Source organism: Pinus tabuliformis, chromosome 1_1 (assembly GCF_031772625.1).
Source record: "Pinus tabuliformis cultivar Carrire ecotype Pingquan chromosome 1_1, CPIR1, whole genome shotgun sequence".
Lineage (NCBI taxonomy): Eukaryota > Viridiplantae > Streptophyta > Pinopsida > Pinales > Pinaceae > Pinus > Pinus tabuliformis.
This window is the reverse complement of record NC_142297.1, coordinates 955151062-955173254: the sequence shown is the minus strand read 5'-3', so window position 1 is coordinate 955173254 and position 22193 is coordinate 955151062. Positions and strand designations below refer to the sequence as shown.

Here is a 22193-nt window from a genome sequence, read left to right as displayed (position 1 = left end):
GGGATTTTTTGGAAATTCTATCTCAATATGAAACCCATGCCGAAAATCACCTTCAAGGATGTGGCCCTATGCAGTGTTGACATATGGGCATGGACTGCCACATGTCAACAATTTGTAGTTGACATGGAAATGTATGGATGTTGATATGGCGCTTAGAGGGACAAATCTTCTAAGGGCTATATGTTTGCATCTAGAGTTGGGATTTTGATGAAATTTATATCTTTGGAAAGTTATTGATGAGCAGATGATGATGGTGGTCCCAAAAATTATTTTATAGTCAATGAAAAATGAAAAATTATGGTAACCTCACTCTCATAACATAACCTTGAAGATCAGATCTAATCTCCATGTTCCCTAGAAAATTCCTTGAGGGGGTGGAGAGACATCACAAATGTTCCTCTAGTTTGGCATTGATTAATTGAGAAGTGCTAACTAGGGTTTTAGGTTTTTCCACTAGTGTTTTTTCTTAGACAAACCACTCCATTATTTCATTGGGAATAAGTAATTGGATTTGTAAGGGTAGGAGTAACTCCATGAATATCTTGTTTCCTTTGTGTTAAGATAAAACATAGATATATACATGGAGAGGGAGACTGTTGGGTTGTTGTCAATCAAAAGAGGGGTTGAATGCACTTGTTTCTCCTGCAAATCTTCTAGAATTTTCCTGAGCCACACAAATTCCTTCATTACTTTAGTTGCTACCACATATTCTGCCTTAGTTGTGGAATCTGTTGGAACTGATTGTTTGCATGACCTCCAGGAGAAAACTCCTAATACAAGGCTCATAACATAACCAAGAGTAAATACTCCAGTTTCTTTATCTCCATCGAAATCTAAATCAGAGTATCTAATCAAGTTGAAGTCACCCACCTGTGTATATTTGAGTCTAAATTCTTGAGTTCCCTTCAAGTACTTTAGAATTCTTTTTAGAGCAGAGCAGTGACCCTCACAAGGCTTTTGTATAAACCTAGAGAGGATTCCAACAACAAATGAAATGTTTGATCTGGTAGTAGTCAGGTAGTTGAGACTTCCTATGAGTTGACTATAATTCGTTGCATCCTCAAATTCTTTCCCTTCAGTGGACGTGAGCTTTAAGTTCTATTCCATTGGAGTAGTCAAAGGATTACACTCATCCATGCCAAACCTATTCAACAGATCTCCAATTTACTTCTTCTGAGAGAGGAATATAAACTTTGGATGTTGGGTTACTTCAATACCAAGATAGTAGTGAACATAGCCCAAATATGTCATTTCAAAACCTTTCCTCAATTCTTTCTTTATGGATGCAATGTAGCTCTCATTGTTCCCTGTCATCAGAAGATCATATACATACACCACAAGATATACAATTGTTTTTCCAACTTTCTTGACAAACAAAGTTGCATCATCAAGATCATAATGTTTGAAATTGAGTTTCAAAAGATGCTCAGTTAACTTCTCGTACCAGGCTCACAGTGCTTGCTTGAGGCCATACAAGGATTTTACAAGCTTGAGAAAATTTCCAAGGATAAGGGGTTTCTAAATTCTTGAGAAAATTCTGAGAAGTAGGGAGGGATGTTAGGAAGCAGGGGAAAGTGGAAACTCAAAGATTGAGCGAGGGGAAGGGGTCCAAAAGGGCAAAACACAGGCCTAGCCTAGAAAATTGTCAAATTGTAGCAAGAAACTAGGGTTTGTGTGAAAATGAGGAATTTGAGGGATATCAGTGATGGGAAGTGTTTAATAAGGTACATTAAGGGTAGGGGAAGGTGTATGAACATCAGGATACAAGTTTTGCTGATGATTTGACCATCCAAGAGAAATTACCTTCAAAACCCTAGGAGAGGGAAATGAACCTTACCTAGGCACAACTGAAGCATGAACAAGGTGTAAAATGACCCATTGGAACCTGACATAATGATGACAACCCTTTGAATGATGGTACACTCAGCTGAATGGTGACATGGACCGACCTTTGGACAATTTTGAAAGGAGTGCAAACAAACCCTAAACCTAATACCTAGTGACCAAATTTTGCTTGAAGACTCACTGAAATGACAAAATTTGACCTTGACACCTTAAAAACATTTTGTAAGAGCATGTTTGATCACTGGAGGAAGGTTGCAAATATTGACACTAACAATACCAACATTTGATAATCTTCTTCAGTAATCTAAATTGGGGTTAATTTGAAGGGATATGGGGGCTTGTTTTTGGATAATCCGGTTTCAGAACTATGGGAATATCGTTTGATATACTCCCCACTCACACCTGGGATTTGACATTCAGCAATCCATAAATAAAGCCTTCTCAGATCAGGAAGTGATCTAGTCTTTTGGCTGCATAAGCTTCCCCCTTACACCCATTACACCAAGTGGGAGATAACTTGGAAGTCACTAGATCCACCAAATGAAGAGATTCAAAAAAATGATTAAAGAAGCCTTCCAACAAATCACAATGAGGATGACTTCCCTAGACCTCCCTAAGAGAGAGGGCGAGATTTAGATCAACCCCTAACACAAAATTGGGCACTAAGAAGAAGCTTGAAGACATCAAATATTCATATTGGGGTTTGTTATCTAAATAGGGCCCCTATATGTTAATGAAATGAAAGGAGCAACCTTGTCCATTTTCTTCCAAGTCCACCGAGATCCTTTACGAGAAGAGAGATATCAAAGTTTGTGTGAGAGATGGCTTCCAAGGCACCACCAATTTTCCAGACAAGCCTTCTACGTCAAAGGTTGCATATCCCTACTTATTCAACCTAGGGTAAAGACAACCCCATGCTTTTTGACCAAGACAATTTCATACAAAATAATATATAAATATTTGGACAAAAACAACCTTTTGAGAGCTAGGAATTTTAGCTCATTACTTAGCCCTCTAAAGTTAAGAGAAAGACAAATCATCAAGGAACTTGAGCATAATCTTTGCCTGCTTTAAGGGCTCGAGAAATTGTTTCTTGTTTTTTTCTTCTTACCTTGTACTTAGCCTTAATATTAGCCAATTTAAGGTGGGATTTTCACCCCACCTAAGCACAGTGTGGCTTGTCTAAAGAAAAGCCACCTTCAACTACTCCTTCCTCAAAAATTTTAAATTTGGATTGTAAGAGGTATCCTGAACTAGAATGGATTCGACGACTTTTATCAAACTTCGAATGGGAGGAGCCTTCAGGCTTGATGTGATCCCTTGGTGTTGAGAATGATGTTGTATAAGGATGAATATATTGTTTGTTGGTGCTTTGGGAGATTGGGAGACATATATTTTAAGGGCTAAGGAAAGGGAGAAGGGGATGGGAGGCCTTATGTGTAAAGGGAAAAGCAATATTCTTCCTAGGGAGAGGGGGAATAAGAATGTAAGGGGGACATATCCTTGGAACAACCCAAATTTAAAGAAATAACAATGGGAGGGGAAGTTAACATATTGGACTTAGGAGCCAAAGACTTATAAAACTATGACTTGCACCCTTTTGCAAGAAACTAAGTTGGGCTCAATAAGTCCTTTTCCTTCGATCTACCTTCCCTTCCATGGGTACATCATACTTATGGTGCCAAAATATTTTGAACAGAACTGAGTTGAATTGAAATAATTTGCATTAAGCATATATATGCCCAACCCTAAGAGGATGAAATCATCTAAAAGGGACTCTCTTATAGTTTGGCCTTTGGATCTAGGAAAATTCACCCTTTCGAATTTCTATTTGATCTAGAAGGACCTGCGACACGTCTATTTCTTCTAGAAGCCACAACTATCACCATTGATACTTGTTTCCCAACCTTTTTTTTTATTTGATAAAATGATCCAAGCAATATCCAATCTTCTCCACACATCCCTTAGACCAAAATTGAATTGGGAAGCTTAGGAGAATGACCCATATATGGGAAAATGATAATGGCTCCCTTTGGGGATCAAATGATAGGTCCCATCTCTTTAGTAAGAGGCTTGAAGGACTGCTGGACTAGCTCCAACTGAGTATATTCTCCCTATCTTGAGTTGAGTAAAACCTAAACATCAACCAACCTCGAGCAAGAAGAAAAAATTCAGGACAACACTCGATAACTCCTGCCTATTTTTGTTCTAACCAAGACTTAATTATGACAACCACCCAATATTTACTATAGAATCCACTACTTGTTGTTAGATCAAAATAATCATGGATCTTTCTCAATGGCATATCTTCTCCCATGCCCATACTAACCCTGTCATTTTTCTTATGTACACGTCTTACCTTCCTCCCATAAGAAGAAAAACCCTTTTCTATGGGATATTCCTCATCAATGGCTTGAGATGAAGCAAAGACGACCTTAGGGAACACAATAGAAATAGGGTTGGTTGAAGATTCAGACTGAGGCTCAACTAGAGAATGCAGAGATGACGAAGTTCCAATGGTATGTGAGATATTACTCACGTAGTCCGATACAAATCTTCTCAGAGCCATTGATGTTGGATTTGATGAAGGGTTGACATTTATACTCGTAGAAAGGTCTGGGTCCTATACATGGATTAAATGGCCACAAAGAATTGATAAGTTCCTCATCCAATGGGAATATCTCTATAGAGGAGAATGTGTCGACAATGAAAAAATCTTGTTGCATGATTACATAGGATTGTCAACTTTTATGGTGTCCTAGAAACACACCTGATGCCAACTGGAAAACCTCATGTGAAGCCTACACATCTAGACCACCAAAACCTGCTACAATCATGCACCTACGCCATCTCATCCTTTATAACCTTTGGGTCTTGTGGTAACCGTAGTTGTAGACCCATTTTTAACCTTAAACTTATTAATAAATTTTATGGTGAGCTTAGCCCAACTGTGGGATGTTATCCCAGGATTATGTGAGACTCATTCGAGCTTTGATGCCCCTTGGGACAATTTTTATTCTCCAAAATTGGCTCACACACTCAACCCCTCCCATGAAATTCGAACCTAAACCCGATAAAGACTAAACCTCACCAAAGCCAAGCGATATACACCTTATAGATCACCAATCTCATCTCAATTATGTTTTCTTAAAAAATTAAAATATATTATATAAATGTAACAAACTATGTTATAGTAACAAAGATTTTGAGCATAATATTTTTATATTTAAAATTTTGATTTATATTTCAAAAGTGTAATCTAAAATTTACTTAATTCTAATAATTTATTTTCAATACATTGGTTTCTATTTAATTTTTATTATACATTTATTCCAAATATTTAATATCAATCCAAACCATTTTTCTAAGGCAAGTTTAGATAGCTTAACCACACTTTTTAATGCATTTATTTTTAGTTGCCTTATTAATCTTTGTTGAAGGCAAGGACTATAACAATCTATTGAGTTTGGGTTAGTTTTGCTTTGATTATACATATTTACCTTTTTTTTTTTTATTGTAAGACATTAAGTAAATATTTTTTTTGGGTAATATATTATAATTTTGTTTATTTTATTATTTTATTGGTAAAACAACTTTTTTTTAATTATTTTATTGGTAAAAAAACATATATATTTTTTTATTGCAAAATTGAATTAAAAACAAAAAAACAACAAAGGAGAAGACAAAAAAAACTTACAAGATAATAAATTGAAATAAAATAAAAATTTATATATAAATAATAAAAAATAAAAAATTATTTTAGTTATTATTTTTTATATTTAAAACTCTTTATCTTATAATATTTTTTAACAACATATATACACATATAAATAAATTATGAGTAACGTAATATTAAAAAATAATATATATCAAAAGACATCAATATACTAGCAATTGTCCCAAAAGGTACAAAGAGAGGCCGATAGGATTATTAAATTAAAATTGTTGAATTTCTCTAGAAGAAATGTTAGTTCAAACCTAACGGATGAGCATTTTGAGCTGGCTGAAATCTACCCCATACTAAACTGTAGAACGTCTCTCGACGCAATAATAATATGTAATAATAACAATAATAAAGTGATAATGATCATCAACAGAAAATAATTAAAGAACAAATAAACCAACCAAAAAAACCTGTCAATTCTATTAAATAAAATAGCAATCCTACCTCTAAAATTTTAATATTATAATTAAACTATTACTCATAACATGAATCATATGTGTTTTTACCACATATATATCATCATTCTGCAGTGACAAAACAAGCACTAGAAACAGATCATAAATAATTAAATGCATCTATAAGAATTTTTGGCATACACATTTCTTAGACCTATACAAACAAATATGGAGTAAAAAATTACACAAACAAATATGAAATAAAAAATTACATAACCAAACTCTTAGAATTAAAACATAAAACCTTAAAAACAATGAATATATTAATAGGATAAATTGTGTATAAACAAACTGTTCAATAAAAATGAGTCGATCACAGCAATGAAATCTTCCACTCAAGCTTATTTTCTTATAAAATCGGGCAGAATGGAGGCTTCGGTTAAGAAGCAGAAAAAAATCAATAGAATAAAATATAGCTCCCTCCCATGTGACCATGAACTTAAGCTTTTATAGTTAGTAATAGCATGCTACTCAATCTACCAGATCGCCATCAAATGCATCTCTTCTGAATTTTCACGACAAAAATATGCATACCATTCAAAAGCCTCTCCATTTCCTCGAATTTCTCCATTATAAACTGTCAATAGTTATATAAAATGTCAATATTGACCGTCCACTTGAACAAAATAAGAATTAAGTGACAGAGTTAGCATCTGGTGTCAAAATCAATTCATAACTTTACACAGACTTAGAAGCAGCATAGCTCCTGTTCATCACTTTACACAGATTACAACAAGCATAAATTTTCTATCCACAATGGATACATCTTTTGGAACAATCTTGTAGCAATAGCAGCTTTTTAGCCCATTCTGGCCCTTGTAACACACATGATCGTTGTTTTTTACTTGACGGAAGTTCCAGATGACAGAAAATTCACCAACAGTGGCAACTACATGGCGCTCCTGCCTTCCACTCTCAGTAACCTGCAGTGATGAAGAGAAATAGATGTCAAAAATTAGTACACTTGAAGAGCTAATAAAGGTTATATTGCAGGCCAACGGTCCTATAAGTTCAATTGCTACATGTTATGAAGTTGAAGTCATTTTTTGTGTACCTTATCCCTTCATAGACAATTGCTAACTTTTAATACATTATTATTTGTTTATAGTGGTGATATTGAAAAAGCATATGGCCAAATTTTTGTGTATCTGTAAGGCCATGTTTGAAATTTGTGTTTGGGAGAATCAAGACCTATTAAAAATTAATGGAACAGTTCGGGGAATTCATTTTTCTTGAAAGAAAGGTGATGAGCCATGTAGCAACCATCTACTGGGCAAACAAAGGTTCTCTGCAATATTAAAAAAAGCAATTACAAACTTGATACATATTAACATTGGAAATTTGCTGAGAATTTCAGCCATTAATAATATGATCACTCACACACATATACATCAGTTTTAATAAATTGGTAGGGAAATGTTTGTTAATCCCATTTTGATTGTTGTCATTGTGAAGCCTTATTATTTCCAAGCTTAGTAACTACCAATGTGGCTTATTAAATGTCGGGGATTTCATCCTACAACAATATGATCACAGATCACACACATGATACACCACTTTTAATAAAACGTTTGGGAAATGTTTAAAAAATATCATTTTGACCAATTGTGCAGATGAATAGCAAATAAATGACAGAATAGAATTAACCAACCTGTGATTGCAACAAAACATGTATGATAATGTTGAAGCGCGAGCGAGCAGAAGGCAGAAGGAACTTCTCAGGGGTCACCCCACCTGGTACTAATCCATGGATATTCTGCCCTCCCTCACCACAGTGGAGCTCACCACAGTGGAGTTCGGATGGGAACATGTAATGTCACGCAAAGCCGAGCACACGTGCCCTTTTCTTTGCAATGCGATTCACTCTTAATTTCAATAATGCAACTTATGGAACCACCACTCCGTTTGAGTTATCTGCAGACTCCCCGTATTGGGAACGCTCAACTCTCTCCGACGCCGATTGGACCTGCAACTAAACCTCGTTAGCTCATTCATTTTCTTATCTATTTTCTATAAATGTTCAGGAAGTGAAAATGCAACAAACCTCTTTGTTCCAATTAGTACGTGCTGTAAGAATAATGAGTACTAACGTCTGCAGTGCCACTCCCAGGATTAATCCCCACTAGATTCCCTGCCATTGCCAATGTCAGAAAGAAACATACTACAATATACTCAGAAACAGGATAAGGTTATTCCTCTGTTATCTTTTAATTTTGCATCTTTGAGCATGGACAATCTAATTATATTGAAAAAAACAAATAAAAGTAGAAAAAGCTAGCTATGTATTTCAAATAATTACATCGATTCCAAGACTGGTCTTCAATCCTAAAGCAATTCCAACTGCTAAGCCAACAAGATAGCATGTCACTAAATTCACATATGCCACCACAGCTTGCCATCCACATCCAATTGCCACCCCTGCAATCACAATACCTTTATGATGTCAACGAAAATATAACCTAAATATAGCAAACATCAACTACCAGCTTTCTGCTGCAAATAAATTGTTGATACTGAAAATTCCAACCTGAGAGAATAGGTTGGGTGCCATTCAAGAGAACAGATATTGCAAGTAGAGGTATCAATGCATAGACTGCGCGTATAACCACAGTGGTGCTTGTGAATGCCATGGCGAGTTCTTTCTTCAGTATCAAAATCCCAATGGCAAGTATGACACTTATTATGAAGCAAGTGACCACCACAACTATAACTGAAAATCTTGCAGTTTTAGGTCTCCTGGCTCCCAGCTCATTACCCACTCTTATACTGCAAATAATATAAATACCACAATAAAGAAAACCAATTTCTAGATACAGCAAATGGGAAAAGAAAAGGTATACCATGCTATATAAAACCGCTGAATTTATGTGAATTGCAGTTTTGCCCAATATTGGAGAATCCTACCTCCAGGAGAGGGGTCAATTGTTTGACCCCTCTGGCGATGGTCAGATTTAAAGATATTCCCAAAATCTGCAATAGCCATAAAAATGCCCCAATAAAACAATATATTACTATAAATCATAAATGTATACCTTGCAGCTGTACTGAGACCCAACATTGCCATCAACTCCCAGTTGTAATAATTCATGCTGCATATATGTTCAAAACCTGGCACGTTAGAGATATATTAACTGGCATAGCTATCTAACAAAGTTGGGACAATGCATAGGCATGGAGCTTGTATTTGGCTTTAAATTAGTTAGCTTTAAATGGGAAAGTCTCATACCAAACAGAAATGGAATCCAGAGCGACCTCTGCATTTGGCAGCCAACCCGATACAGGCACCAATACTTCAATGTACCATATTTACAAACTGCAAAATCAGGTGTGGAACAAAACAAAACTTGTCAAAACAGGCTAAGCTATTATGTAAACACCCAGATATAAGGATAAGGTTATTCCTCTGTTATCTTTTAATTTTGCATCTTTGAGCATGGACAATCTAATTATATTGAAAAAAATAAATAAAAGTAGAAAAGCTAGCTATGTATTTCAAATAATTACATCGATTCCAAGACTGGTCTTCAATCCTAAAGCAATTCCAACTGGTAAGCCAACAAGATAGTATGTCACTAAATTCACATATGCCACCACAGCTTGCCATCCACATCCAATTGCCACCCCTGCAATCACAATACCTTTATGATGTCAACGAAAATATAACCTAAATATAGCAAACATCAACTACCAGCTTTCTGCTGCAAATAAATTGTTGATACTGAAAATTCCAACCTGAGAGAATAGGTTGGGTGCCATTCAAGAGAACAGATATTGCAAGTAGAGGTATCAATGCATAGACTGCGCGTATAACCACAGTGGTGCTTGTGAATGCCATGGCGAGTTCTTTCTTCAGTATCAGAATCCCAATGGCAAGTATGACACTTATTATGAAGCAAGTGACCACCACAACTATAACTGAAAATCTTGCAGTTTTAGATCTCCTGGCTCCCAGCTCATTACCCACTCTTATACTGCAAATAATATAAATACCACAATAAAGAAAACCAATTTCTAGATACAGCAAATGGGAAAAAAAAGGTATACCATGCTATATAAAACCGCTGAATTTATGTGAATTGCAGTTTTGCCCAATATTGGAGAATCCTACCTCCAGGAGAGGGATCAATTGTTTGACCCCTCTGGCGATGGTCAGATTTAAAGATATTCCCAAAATCTGCAATAGCCATAAAAGTGCCCCAATAAAACAATATATTACTATAAATCATAAATGTATACCTTGCAGCTGTACTGAGACCCAACATTGCCATCAACTCCCAGTTGTAATAATTCATGCTGCATATATGTTCAAAACCTGGCACGTTAGAGATATATTAACTGGCATAGCTATCTAACAAAGTTGGGACAATGCATAGGCATGGAGCTTGTATTTGGCTTTAAATTAGTTAGCTTTAAATGGGAAAGTCTCATACCAAACAGAAATGGAATCCAGAGCGACCTCTGCATTTGGCAGCCAACCCGATACAAGCACCAATACTTCAATGTACCATATTTCCAAACTGCAAAATCAGGTGTGGAACAAAACAAAACTTGTCAAAACAGGCTAAGCTATTATGTAAACACCCAGATATAATTTAGATAGTTTGTGTATCTTCCAAAGAGTATTAAGGCATACGTTAGCATAACAGCCGATGCCAGAGTTAACTTGAAGTATGACCAGAGTCCTATGAAGGCCTTCAAGGTGAAGCCCGTCCATGTATGCCTGCAGTATGGGCTATAGAATATATACAAGGCAGTAGTAATGACCAGAACCCACCAAGTCAAACTCACTATTAGGGCTATCCCTAGCAGGCCAAATCCTAGCTTGTCTACTGCCACCCAGGTGATCAATGTATGGAATAGACATGTCCCAACAGCAATATAGGCAATAGGGGCCACTATGTTCTGAGCCTGCAAGGAGTCCCATACTGAGGGTTTCACCGGCAAATGGAACGGAAGCCCGCATCCTTATCGAAATCTGAAAATGTGTCTAGACATTGTACCTGGAGTTCTTTCAATCGGGACTCGGTTTCTTGGGCTGACATCAAGTCTGGTAATGCGAAGTCCGGGAAAATGGCGTAGAGAAGAGTGTGTAAAACAAATTTGCAGATATTTCTGCCGGTTTCATGGGTGAAGATTCGAAACCGCCACGGAGAAAGGCACGTTCACCGCACCGCACCAACTGCAAGATGCAAAATACCCAAATGTCAATTTCGCTGTTAATGACAGGTGTCAGCGTCAGAAGGAGAAGGACGACGAAAGGTCCCTTTCAAAGGAAGGCCTATCGGCCTAATTAAGACGATGTCAACTCTTAATTTATAATTGATAACTAATATATACTGATCCCTAATAAATTTTATTTTACTTTTGAAATGGATTCAATTCTTTTTACAATTTTTTAAGAATAAGTAATGTTGGCTTTGTTTTAATTATTTTAAAAAAACATCTTTTAATTATGCATTTAATCTTATTAAGTTTAAGTTATTATATATTTTTTAACTTTTCTCACACAAACTAACATACTTTCTTTTTCATTATTATAATAAATGTTATTGCTAATCTAATCAAACAAATTTATTGTCCTGTAATTAGGCTGATAGGCGTTCTGTTGAATCAGTGGACAGTCTACACTTTTAATGTCTGTCTAACATCTGTGCACGGATTTTTAGGGCCACCCTTTTGCTCTTCACTGTCATCTATGCGCACTTTTAATGTCCATCTAACATCTGTGCATGGATTTTTAGGGCCACCATTCTGCTCTCCACTGACATCTGTGTGCATTTTCCAGATATTCGTCATGGTCTTCATCCTTCGGTTACTCGTCATGGTCTTCATCCGTCAGTTACTGGCGGAACTCGTCATGGTCTTCATTTACGGGCATAATACTCATCATGGTCTTCATTTATGGGCGACAACAACCTATGGATGACTTCCACTTGCCTTCCTCTCAATGCAGAGATCATAAACTTCCCTTCTCTCTTTTATAACCCCTAACACAGAAGCCTAATTTGGTGCATTCGAGCAGTTGGCAGGAGCCTTATTCTAGCAGGTAGCGACACCAAGAATCAGAAAGCCTCTCTCATTATTTTCTATGGCCTTTCCCTAGCCATAGTGCTTCTATTCTTGTTATTGTATGAAAATTGTTGTTACAGGTGAACACAGAATATGGCTTCAGTGATTCAGAGCTCCCCACCGTTCGACGATTTTTCTATGACACATATTCGCAGTGCGTCAATGGAGGCGTTTTCAATGGTTTGAAGATGGAATTTGTGTCATACAACATGGAGCTGCTGCAGTCCTGCGGTATAAGTGATCGACAGTTGACAAGGGCTCGAGTTCTGTCGGCGCTTGTGAATAAAGATGAGTTTTCCGATGACACTTTGAGGGCGATCATAAGCATGCGAGATGTGGTGGAGAGGCTAATCGAGATGCTGAATTGGAAGAACCATCACGAGCAGGGGATTCGAAGAGCGGCTGCAGAGATCATCTCCAAATTGGTTAAGAAATACAAGAATCGCGTTCGGGTCACGGCCATCGCTGGGTCCATGGAATCTATAGCGTCTTTGCTTTACGATAACAAACAGATTGAAATCCATTCGAGACAGTACGGGGATGCATACAATTACACGGTTTTAAGTATGTTGGGACTGCGGAACTGAAAAGATTGGCCATCGAGCACGAAAACTGTGCTAAAATCGGAAGCAGCAGAGGGCTGCTTCCCAAAATCATAGGACTCACAGAACAAAATCCTAATGCGCCCGAATCCCAGATCAAGACCGCAGAGCTCGCTCTGGATCTCATGAGAATGCTGGCAAGCAGTACAGGCTCGATAGAAAAGGCCTTAAGGAGAGGCATCTCGGAGATAGTCTTCGCCATAAGTAATCTAAGAGACGTTCTTCATTACAGAGAAGTAACGACGCATGGTCTGCAAATCCTGGCCATCGACACATTGACGAGTCTGGCTCTCGAAGAAGAGGGTCGAGAGAGCATCGGCGGCACTGGCGATGTTTTGCGTTGTCTCTTCTCTGCGTTTCACATGGAGAGGATTAATATTAATATTAATATTACAAGAGGACCGGGCGATGATGAAACGAGGGAGCTCGTGAGGAAGGCAGGAGAAGCCCTGGCTCTGCTTTCACTGGAGAATAAACAAAACCGCAGAAGAATGATGAGCCTTAAGCTGCGGAAAAATCACCCGAATTTGATCGCGAGCCTCATCTCTGTGCTGAACGACCCAATTCAGGGTTTTCATGCTGCGAGAATTCTTCGGAATCTGTGCTCATATTCAGAGGCAGATTACGTTGAATTGAGGAAAATCACTGCAACGGCAGCGAAGGTAGAAGAATGTATTCAATTAATAGCATATCTTTTTGAAATTACAACTCTACACTGGAGCTCGATCTACCACCTGCTGAAAATTGGTATCAGAGCTAGTAACGTCTGGTTCAAGAGGTTGGTATTCTAAATCATCACTCATATTAATGGATCCATTCAGGAAGTTTGTATCCTTCCATGAATTAGAAGACAGAGAGTCATCTGCCACAGAGAATCCCCTCAGGGACATGTTTGCATCAAGTTCTAGTCGAGTCTTAAATCAAGCTAAACTAGAATATGAAGAGCCACAACCTTCTGCTCGATGGCAATTACCTAGTATCTCTGCATCATAAGTTTATGATGATTTGTCTATATTTCATTTAAAAGCCGCCACTAGAATTAGTATAAAGGAGTCTATTAGTCAGATTCAAGAGAATTCTAACAATATCCAGTCTATCTCTCTTCTGAATCCAAAGACTTTACAGGCCGAAGCAAAAAGGTTAAAAACAAAATATCTGCACTTGGGATGCATAAGGATCGGGATCAATCCTTTGACACACTAGGGGCTAGACACTTTCGTGCTAGCCACAGTTAGATATCTTACTCATAACAAATATATCGATTCCCTAATAGGAGGTATAGTTGCCCCTCTGTCGCATGGCCCAGTATATTTCGACTGTTATCCTAATTTCTCAGTCTATGTCTTTGACGAAACAATAGATCAGATCTTGCAGTTGCAGATCCAAACCTCAGGGTTTGATATGCACCAGAAAAGACATAACATAGCCATACAATCCAGAGGATGTTTCCGGCACACAAACACCTTATGGCCAGCTATATGCCATACACCCAGTAGAGATTCAAAAGCAAGTGTCGTTGTTCTAACAGATTCTAAAAATAAAAAAATAGAACATCAGACAATCCATTGGGAAGATCTTACATTCCCTGAACACTGGGTAGTTTCTAATCCCAACCTCAGCTCATATCCAAGAGAACAATCCTCTGTCGTTCTATCTTTCCCAAGAAGATCCACTATTGACTATAGAGGAATTAACAGAGCCTGTAAACATTCCCGTTTTTATCGTGATCCATCCACTGTTGATACCGCTTGTTCTAGCTCAGTTTCTTGTAAACACATTTCTTTATTTGAGTTTGCCCAGCTTGTCAATTTTAATTCTTTAGAAGTCAAATGTCCAGAGTGCCAATCAGTTGTAAATTTATGTACTCTTGTTGAATCTGTCATCCATGAGAATCATCATCCGAGAACCGGAGAAGCCCCTCCTTCCACATCAGTGAATCCATGCCCAAATCCAAAATGTTCAGACATCCCTTTTCCTCATGAGCCAGAGTCTGACCATGTCTTGATGATGCATGAGATTATTACTCTAGAAGGAGAAGATCCCAGATTGACAGAAATGTTTAGTACAATGAGGCCAGCTAAGCCTAAATATGGATTAGGCTATTTAGAGCAAGCAAAGGGTCTAATCCCTTCATGTAGATTTGGCCCTATTCCTGATGACTGTAAAAAGCCTGCAGTCATGGAGATGCACAAGTTCTTTACTCTGATGAATGGCTGCTTGAAATCAGAAATAAGTTCCAAATGGATGAAAGCCATGTTGAATTGGGACTTATTCACCCATCCAGAAGCAGAGCAGTTTGGTCTTAATCATACCATTGAGGAGAGGATTAAATTATCCCAGGATTGGAAACATTACATGGAAGTCACAAATTCCTGGATTTCCTTTTACGAATGGAAAAGGAATGTTTCCCCTGTAGTTGTGTTAACTGGATCATCTTCTTCATCATCCACCAAACATGCTTGGACTGCTTTAGATGGCAGTAGAGTAGAGACTCCATCTACTTTTCCCCCTTACCGAGGAATTATCATAGGAGAGAATCAGAATGCAGCAAAGGCCATCCCTTTGGTTCAAAAAGATGATAATGCTCTGGGAATAGATGGAAGAATTCAAAAGACCAGTGAACAGATCAACTAGACCAATACAACAATAAAAGGCTTAGAAATAAATTCAGCAAAGACTGTGGAAATAAAGGAACAGTTTGACACTGTTCAAGTCTCTCTGAATGAGGTTAACAGAAATCTCAATAATGTACAGTATACTTCATCTGTTGTTAGATCTTATGCCAAAGAATCTTTAAATAAGATAGAAGAAGTAGAGGAAAAGATAGTAGACCACATGGGTACTACTAGAAGCTTAATCACTGGTTTAACTGAAAAGGTTGAAAAGATGAGCCTGTCTAAAACTGATAAACCAGTTCCCACTTCTTTTCTCTACAAAAGAAATATCAAGATTCAAGATCCTGTTAAACCAATCAATAGGTTCCCGACATTATTTCCTAAAGAGGTAGCCACATCTTCTGCAGAAAAAATAGAGGCCACAGAAAAAATTACCATTGCCTCTTTATTCAAAGAAGAAGAAGAAGAGAACAAAGAATCTGATTCTCAGATTCTTCCCATATATGAACCTCTAGAAAGTAGGTTCAATAAATATCCTGCACCTGATCTTGAAGGAAAAGGAAAGCTTCCTGAAGCTCATACTTTCTTCCCTGAATCACACAGAGAATGGAATATTGATAATCTGAGTGTTGGTCAGATTAGACAATTAATAGACATGATGTTTACAGAATATAAACTCATGTGTCTCAGAGGCAAGACTGAAATTGAAGCATGCAAGACCATTATTCAGTGTTTTATAGGAACACTACTCAGGTGGTGGGAGACTGAATCATCTCCAGCATTACTGATAAAAATGGAAGCTGAAGTGCTTAAAGATGAAGCAGGAGATGTGATTCACAATTCAGATGGCTCAACTACAAGCAACATGATTGGAGCTTTAACCTCCATGATCTTAGAACACTGGTGTGGCAGTGAAACGGAGATTGCAGATAAGCATGAAGTTATCCTCATGAATCTCAAGTGCCACAAGATGTCACAATATGAAGACTTTCACCGAGATTGGATGCAAAGAATCTATGAAGTGAAAGATTCAAAAAATATGTTATGGAAACAGGTATATCTTGCTGCTCTTCCATCTAGATTTGTTGATTATATCAGGTTGCAAGAAGTTTTCCAGTTTCCATTTGAATCATATACTTGGGGTGAGATTTATTCTCACATTACAAAAACATTGGTAAGCTTATGCACCAGTTCCAAAGTAAATAAGTCTTTGGAAAAACTTTCAAAGCTTCCAGACAGAAAGTCCATCTGCAGTAAATATGGACTCACAGTTGATGACCCTCTGGTCAAGAGAAGGAAAGCAAAGAAAAGGGCTAAAAAGGAGTATAAGCAGACTACTAAAGTCTACAAAGAAAGAAGAAAGCCTTCTCAGCAATATAAAGGCCGCTCCTCTAAAGCCAAGAAAGGCTACTATAGGTATGTCCCAAGGACACACTATTATAAACCCTTTGACATTCATTTACACACATCAAAGCAAGAAAAGTGGAACAAACTCACTTGTTGGTTGTGTGGAAAAACTGGACATACATCCTCAAGATGTCCAGAAGGAGAAGAATCAAAGAAGAATAGAGGGAAGAAGTCCCAAGCCTCATTTCAGAAAGGTAAAACTGTCAAAACAGAGGGACAGATACAATGCATGAAGTGCGGTGCCCGCACTCATAGAACAGAATGCTGCCCGAATGTGGTAATCAAAGACCAAATACAGCAGCAACAACTTGAAGAGTCATCTTTTGACTCCTATAGTTCTTCATGTGAAGAAGAATTACAAGCTCATATACAAGATAGTTCATGTTCAGAACCAGAGTCTTGTTCATGTCCAGAGTCAGAAGAATGTGCTTGTCATATGCATTATGATTCTGATTCAGAATCATACAGTGACTCCAGTTCTGAAGAAATATCCTTCAGACCACAGAAAGAAAAAGTCTTAATGGCTGCTACAGAGGAAGATGAGATAAAAATTCTCTCTCAGATTCGAGCAATGGAGGATGGAGAAATGAAGAATCGGTTGATAGAGGCATTCATGGACCAGCTCAAATCCAGTTCTTCCAGGAATACAGGAAAAAATCCATTATTTGTTGATGCTTCTTTTGAAAGAAATACCAGATCTTTCCAGCGACATCAAGAGAAGCCAGGTAAGGTGCATTCACTCACCTTGGGGGAGGTAAGTAGAGAGATCCATAACATTAAATCTGAAATCTCTACTTTGAAATCCTAACTTGTTGAAATTAAAAAGGGAAAGCAATCTGTGGAAGAAAATTCTCACTCATGGGACACAGAAGAATATGCTAAAGATTCCAATCCAAATCTTGAAATCATTGAAGGAAGGAAAGATCCTGTTTTTGGGTTTCAAGAAATGAGAATTCTTGCTATTTCCTACCAACAGCATCATGTGAAGGTGAATATCTGCATAAAAGGAGAAATGTTTGCACTAACAGCGCTCCTTGACTCAGGAGCTAATGTGAACATTATAAATAAAAAATTGATACCAGGAAAGTATTGGATTTCTGCAACGAGAAGAGTTGTAGGATTGGGTAACAAAATGCTCAATTATGAAGTTCCCAAGGCCTCTATTTGTTTTGATCATCACTACATCAATTTGAAATTTGCAGTAGCAAAAATACCAGTTGACTGTATTCTAGGAAATATCTTCCTAGTAGCTATTGAACCTCATGGGTCAACCAAGTTAAAAGAAAATAAAGTTGGATACTTTATCTCTATTCCTACATCAATAGGAACAACAAAAAGGATTGAGTTACCATATATCTCAAATCCTAGAATCTCTACAATGGTCCAAACTATCCAAGAATTGGACAAAGCAGAAGAAAAACTGTCAAATCTAGAATATCTGAAATCTACACTGAAAGTAGAAGATCAGTTAAAAAATTCTCAGGTTAAGAAGAAAATTGAGAAACTGAGAAAACAAATTGAAGAAGAATGTTGCTCGGAAGAACCAAATGCATTCTAGCACAGAAAGCAGCTTACTATCCAGCTCCCATACAAGGAATGATATACAGGCAAGCCCTGTAAAAGTAGAGCTATTCCAATGAATAAGGAATACAGAGATCTTTGTGAAAAAGAGATCAAGCAACTTCTGGATCGCAAGCTCATTCGAGAATTTGATAGTCCCTGGAACTGTTACGGATTCTATGTCAACAAAAGAGAAAAACAAATCAGAGGGATTCCAAGGCTGGTAATAAATTTCAAACCTCTAAATTCTGTTCTTGCCGATGACACCTATCCAATTCCCCACAAAGGAGATCTAATTGCAAGGATAGCAGGAGCTAAGATATTTTCAAAGTTTGACTTGAAGGCAGGATTTTGGCAAGTAGCCATTTCAGAGGAAGATAAGTTCAAGACTGCCTTCAGTATTCCAGCAGGCCACTATGAGTGGAATGTCATGCCTTTTGGTTTGAAAAATGCTCCATCTAAATTCCAGAAGGTAATGGATAAAATATTTAAGCCATACTTTGACTGGCTTATAGTTTACATTGATGATGTTCTAATTTTTTCTAAGAACATCCAAGACCATTTCAAGCATGTTCATACATTTAAGCAACTGGTAAAGCATAATGGTCTAGTTTTAAGCAAGAAAAAGATAGAAGTTTTTCAAACTACTATCAAATTTCTTGGCCATACTATTTTCAATGGCCAAATTTCTCTGCAGAAGCATGTGCTTGAGTTTGCTGACAAATTCCCAGATGTTATTACAGACAAAAACCAACTTCAAAGGTTTTTGGGTTGTTTAAATTATGTCAGTAACTTTTACAAGGATTGTGCCACAGACAGGAGCGTATTAAATAAGAGGCTTAAAAAAGAGCCACCCCAGTGGACGGAAGAACACACCAGAGCTGTTTAGAACATCAAAGCCAAGGTAAAGTCTCTTCCTATTCTATATGTCTCTGATGACAGTGCATTCAAGATTGTTGAAACAGATGCCAGTAATATAGGATGGGCAGGTATCCTAAAGCAGAGAAAATATGGCACTGAATAAGTTGTCCAGTTTGCATCAGGAACCTAGAATCCTGCTGAGCATAATTACTCCACAATTGAGAAAGAAGTAAAAGCTGCGTGGAACTGCATTAGCAAATTTGATGTCCATTTAATAAACAGACAGTTCTTACTTCGAACTGATGCTTCAGCTTTGCAGAAAGTTTTAACTAAGGACATCAAGAAACTAGGAGAGGCAAAATTTGCTAGGTGGCAAGCACTCTTTGCCAACTTCGACTTTCAAGTCGAACATATCAAGGGCACAAAGAACTGTTTACCAGATTTTCTCAGCAGAGAATTTATCCAGCCACAAGAACATATAATGGTCATTGTTACAGAATGGGACCAAAGCCAGAAACAGGAAGTCCTACGTACAATACCAGACAACCAGGACTGGGAAGAATACAGAGACAAATGGAAGCCAACCTGGCAGTTGAGAAATACAAAAGTATTAGATGCCAATTTGCAAGCGCATACTAACATTCAACATCTTGTACCAGAAAGAAGGGTGTACCCAAAAGGGAGTAGATGGATTCATGACATGATCTACACAAAAGCCAAAAGAGATGCATTGTATGCAAAAGATGCCCTTCAAAGAGATTTTCATGATATCTCGGGAATCTGGTCACATGGAGGTATCCGCCGTGGGATTTATGAAAAATATTTCTGCATAAATCATACCAGAAATCTTGCATGGCCCATGCCTACTCAGACCTCTGCATTATGGCCAGGAGGAGATCCCAAGATAATCTTTCCAGACACAGTATATGATTTCTCAGCATATAAATAGTTGTGGTGGGATTTTCTGAATGTAGATGACAAAGAAGAAACCCATTATACTAAATTAAAATTTAGTACAATGGGGATAATGCAAAGAAATCAACAATGCGACTGGCTACAAAAATGGTGGGCCGACTACGGTGTTAACAGAACAACAATGGACCCACTCTATCATGAAGCATACTGCAGATTCCACTGTGATATTTGTTTCGAACACAACATCCCAGATTGCTTCCACATACCTTATAAAACTGTCAAAGAAATGATGGCAGGAGATTGGTCTCCTTTTCATGATGAGAATAAAACTTTAAAAGAATACATGTCCTGCCATTATGAATGGCTTGTATTAACTAAAGTGAAACATCAAATCATTTTAGGGAAACCTATGATTGTTCGGAGGATTTTCACCAAAGCATGGGATGAATTATTGTACAAAAAGCATAGATTCCCTGACATTACTGTATTCTGACGGTTCTCATGGGCTTAACCGACAAAAGCATCCATTATTGTAATAATGTTGTCCAGTCACAAGGACTTAATTGTGGCCAGCTTTTCTCGTGGGCTTTGCTGGACAAAAGTATCCACTTTGTAAACATTGTAGATAGCATATTTTCCGTAGATTTTTGAATAGTATTTACTTTTCTGGACCAAGAATCTTTGTGTGGATGTCACCTCGGTGTTACCTGAAAGCAATGATTCCATCCCTTTGTTTGATGCCCTATAGTAATGTTTGTCCCCTCTCATTTGTTATAAATTGAGAGTAAGGCTCATTGTTGAGGCATTGGCATTCAGAGTGTGTTAGAGTCTTAGAGTTTAGAGATCTGAGAAGCCTGCGTATCAGTGTGCTTGGCACTGGTAAGAACCTAAAGTGGCCAGATCTATTAGAAGTCTGAAGTCAGTCTGCATACCAGTCGAGTCTGTATATTCTTAGGCAGAGCCTATCTGTTGCTAGGAAGCCTTCGGTAATGCTTATTCCTCAGTGAAAAGCAAAAGTCCGATAAATGCAACAATAGTCTATCTCTGTAAGGAATACTCTCTGTAATCTGTAATCTGTAATCTATATCCATTTCTGAGAAATAATATGAGAAGGCATTTTCCGCATTTGAATACTTGTGCGCTTTTATAAATCGTCTGTTGTGTAGTAGTTGTCTCATAATCTTCACTCGAAGTTCATTAGGGGTTCGCCAAAGGTTCGAAGGGAGCTAGACCGATTGAAAGGCGAGGAAGCCGTGTGTAAGGTCGTAGAGCGTGAAAGATCCAAGTAGGTTCGTACTAAGTTCACCAGAGGTCGATCGGTGAAGACAAACGAAGACACACAGCAAGGCCAAGACAGTAGAGCGCGAAAGCATAGCGTGTGGAGTGCATGGCACTGTAGCAAGATTTGTGGAAGCCCCTGTAGCAGCACTGTTATAACTCTTGAACCAGACATTATTGGCTCCGATACCAATTTATTGTGATATTTTTTTTTCAGGTCTTGAAGTTTGTGATGGAGAAACGAGGTGAGCATCAGGAAGCAGCAATAGGACTTGCTGCTCAGATCTTCAAGTTCATAACCAAATCAGATTTCGATCGTCTGTTCGAAGAATCCGGCGGTATAACAAGGAGATCGCTGATTTTGGAACTTTCAAGGGTTCTCGGGAGGCACCTGCATCCGTCAAAGGAGTTTTCGAGTATTAGAAGATTTAGCATCAAGCTTCTGATCGGTGTCATGGAGATGGACAGGGTTGCAATATTAAGCAGTTTAAGCATGGAAATGAGATCGGAATTGGAGGAGGCTCTGGAGGCGGTGATGGAGACAACGTCGGAGTTGGAGAGTTACAGTACATTCTCCGGCAGTGTGGGGTTGAGTAGGCATCATCTACCTATTTCATCCCTCGTAGAGTCTGCCATGGACTTGCTTCATGATTAATCGCTCTGTCATGATTAGATGGAAAAAGCAGATGTGGCCGATGGCCCAATCATGGGAGAAAATATCAATATTTGGAAAAATAAATAGATATATATATAAGAAAAAATATCTGTAAAAAACAAAATATTTATTGAGATATATTTTCGAACGTTATACAACATGTAAAAAAAATTCTACAAATTTTTATATGGTTAAAAATTTGAATTT

General features: G+C 37.7%; 2 protein-coding genes and 1 pseudogene across 2 annotated transcripts; 1 reads left to right on the top strand and 2 right to left on the bottom strand.

The window, feature by feature from the left end:
• Window positions 1-6722: 6722 nt before the first annotated feature.
• On the bottom strand, window positions 6723-8155 carry LOC149217661 (protein CYPRO4-like). Its single transcript, XM_089393027.1, has 3 exons — window positions 8069-8155; window positions 7676-7990; window positions 6723-6947 (listed from the first exon to the last, which is right to left on the bottom strand). Exons 2-3 carry the CDS (start codon window positions 7832-7834, stop codon window positions 6738-6740), a joined length of 369 nt encoding a protein of 122 aa, XP_089249153.1. The 5' UTR covers window positions 7835-7990; window positions 8069-8155; the 3' UTR covers window positions 6723-6737.
• Window positions 8156-8350: 195 nt separating this feature from the next.
• On the bottom strand, window positions 8351-11820 carry LOC149217660 (protein DETOXIFICATION 41-like). Its single transcript, XM_089390318.1, has 10 exons — window positions 11671-11820; window positions 10658-10932; window positions 10455-10541; window positions 10261-10317; window positions 9757-9995; window positions 9529-9647; window positions 9251-9337; window positions 9057-9113; window positions 8552-8790; window positions 8351-8442 (listed from the first exon to the last, which is right to left on the bottom strand). Exons 1-7 carry the CDS (start codon window positions 11818-11820, stop codon window positions 9317-9319), a joined length of 948 nt encoding a protein of 315 aa, XP_089246444.1. The 3' UTR covers window positions 8351-8442; window positions 8552-8790; window positions 9057-9113; window positions 9251-9316.
• A 461-nt stretch (window positions 11821-12281) lies between these two features.
• LOC149217659 (uncharacterized) lies at window positions 12282-21986 on the top strand (annotated as a pseudogene).
• Window positions 21987-22193: the final 207 nt, after the last annotated feature.

What these genes read in the sequence shown, in the direction of transcription:
- LOC149217661 (XM_089393027.1), bottom strand. Translation starts at nt 7,834, where the DNA reads ATGTTCCCATCCGAACTCCACTGTGGTGAGCTCCACTGTGGTGAGGGA. An exon ending in ATGTTTTGTTGCAATCACAG is followed by an intron (nt 6,948 to 7,675) that starts GTTGGTTAATTC and finishes TCATCACTGCAG; the next exon opens with GTTACTGAGAGTGGAAGGCA.
- LOC149217660 (XM_089390318.1), bottom strand. Translation starts at nt 11,820, where the DNA reads ATGACGAATATCTGGAAAATGCACACAGATGTCAGTGGAGAGCAGAAT. An exon ending in GGTCTCAGTACAGCTGCAAG is followed by an intron (nt 9,996 to 10,260) that starts GTATACATTTAT and finishes TATTATTTGCAG; the next exon opens with TATAAGAGTGGGTAATGAGC. An exon ending in AGACCAGTCTTGGAATCGAT is followed by an intron (nt 9,338 to 9,528) that starts GTAATTATTTGA and finishes CTGATTTTGCAG; the next exon opens with TTTGTAAATATGGTACATTG.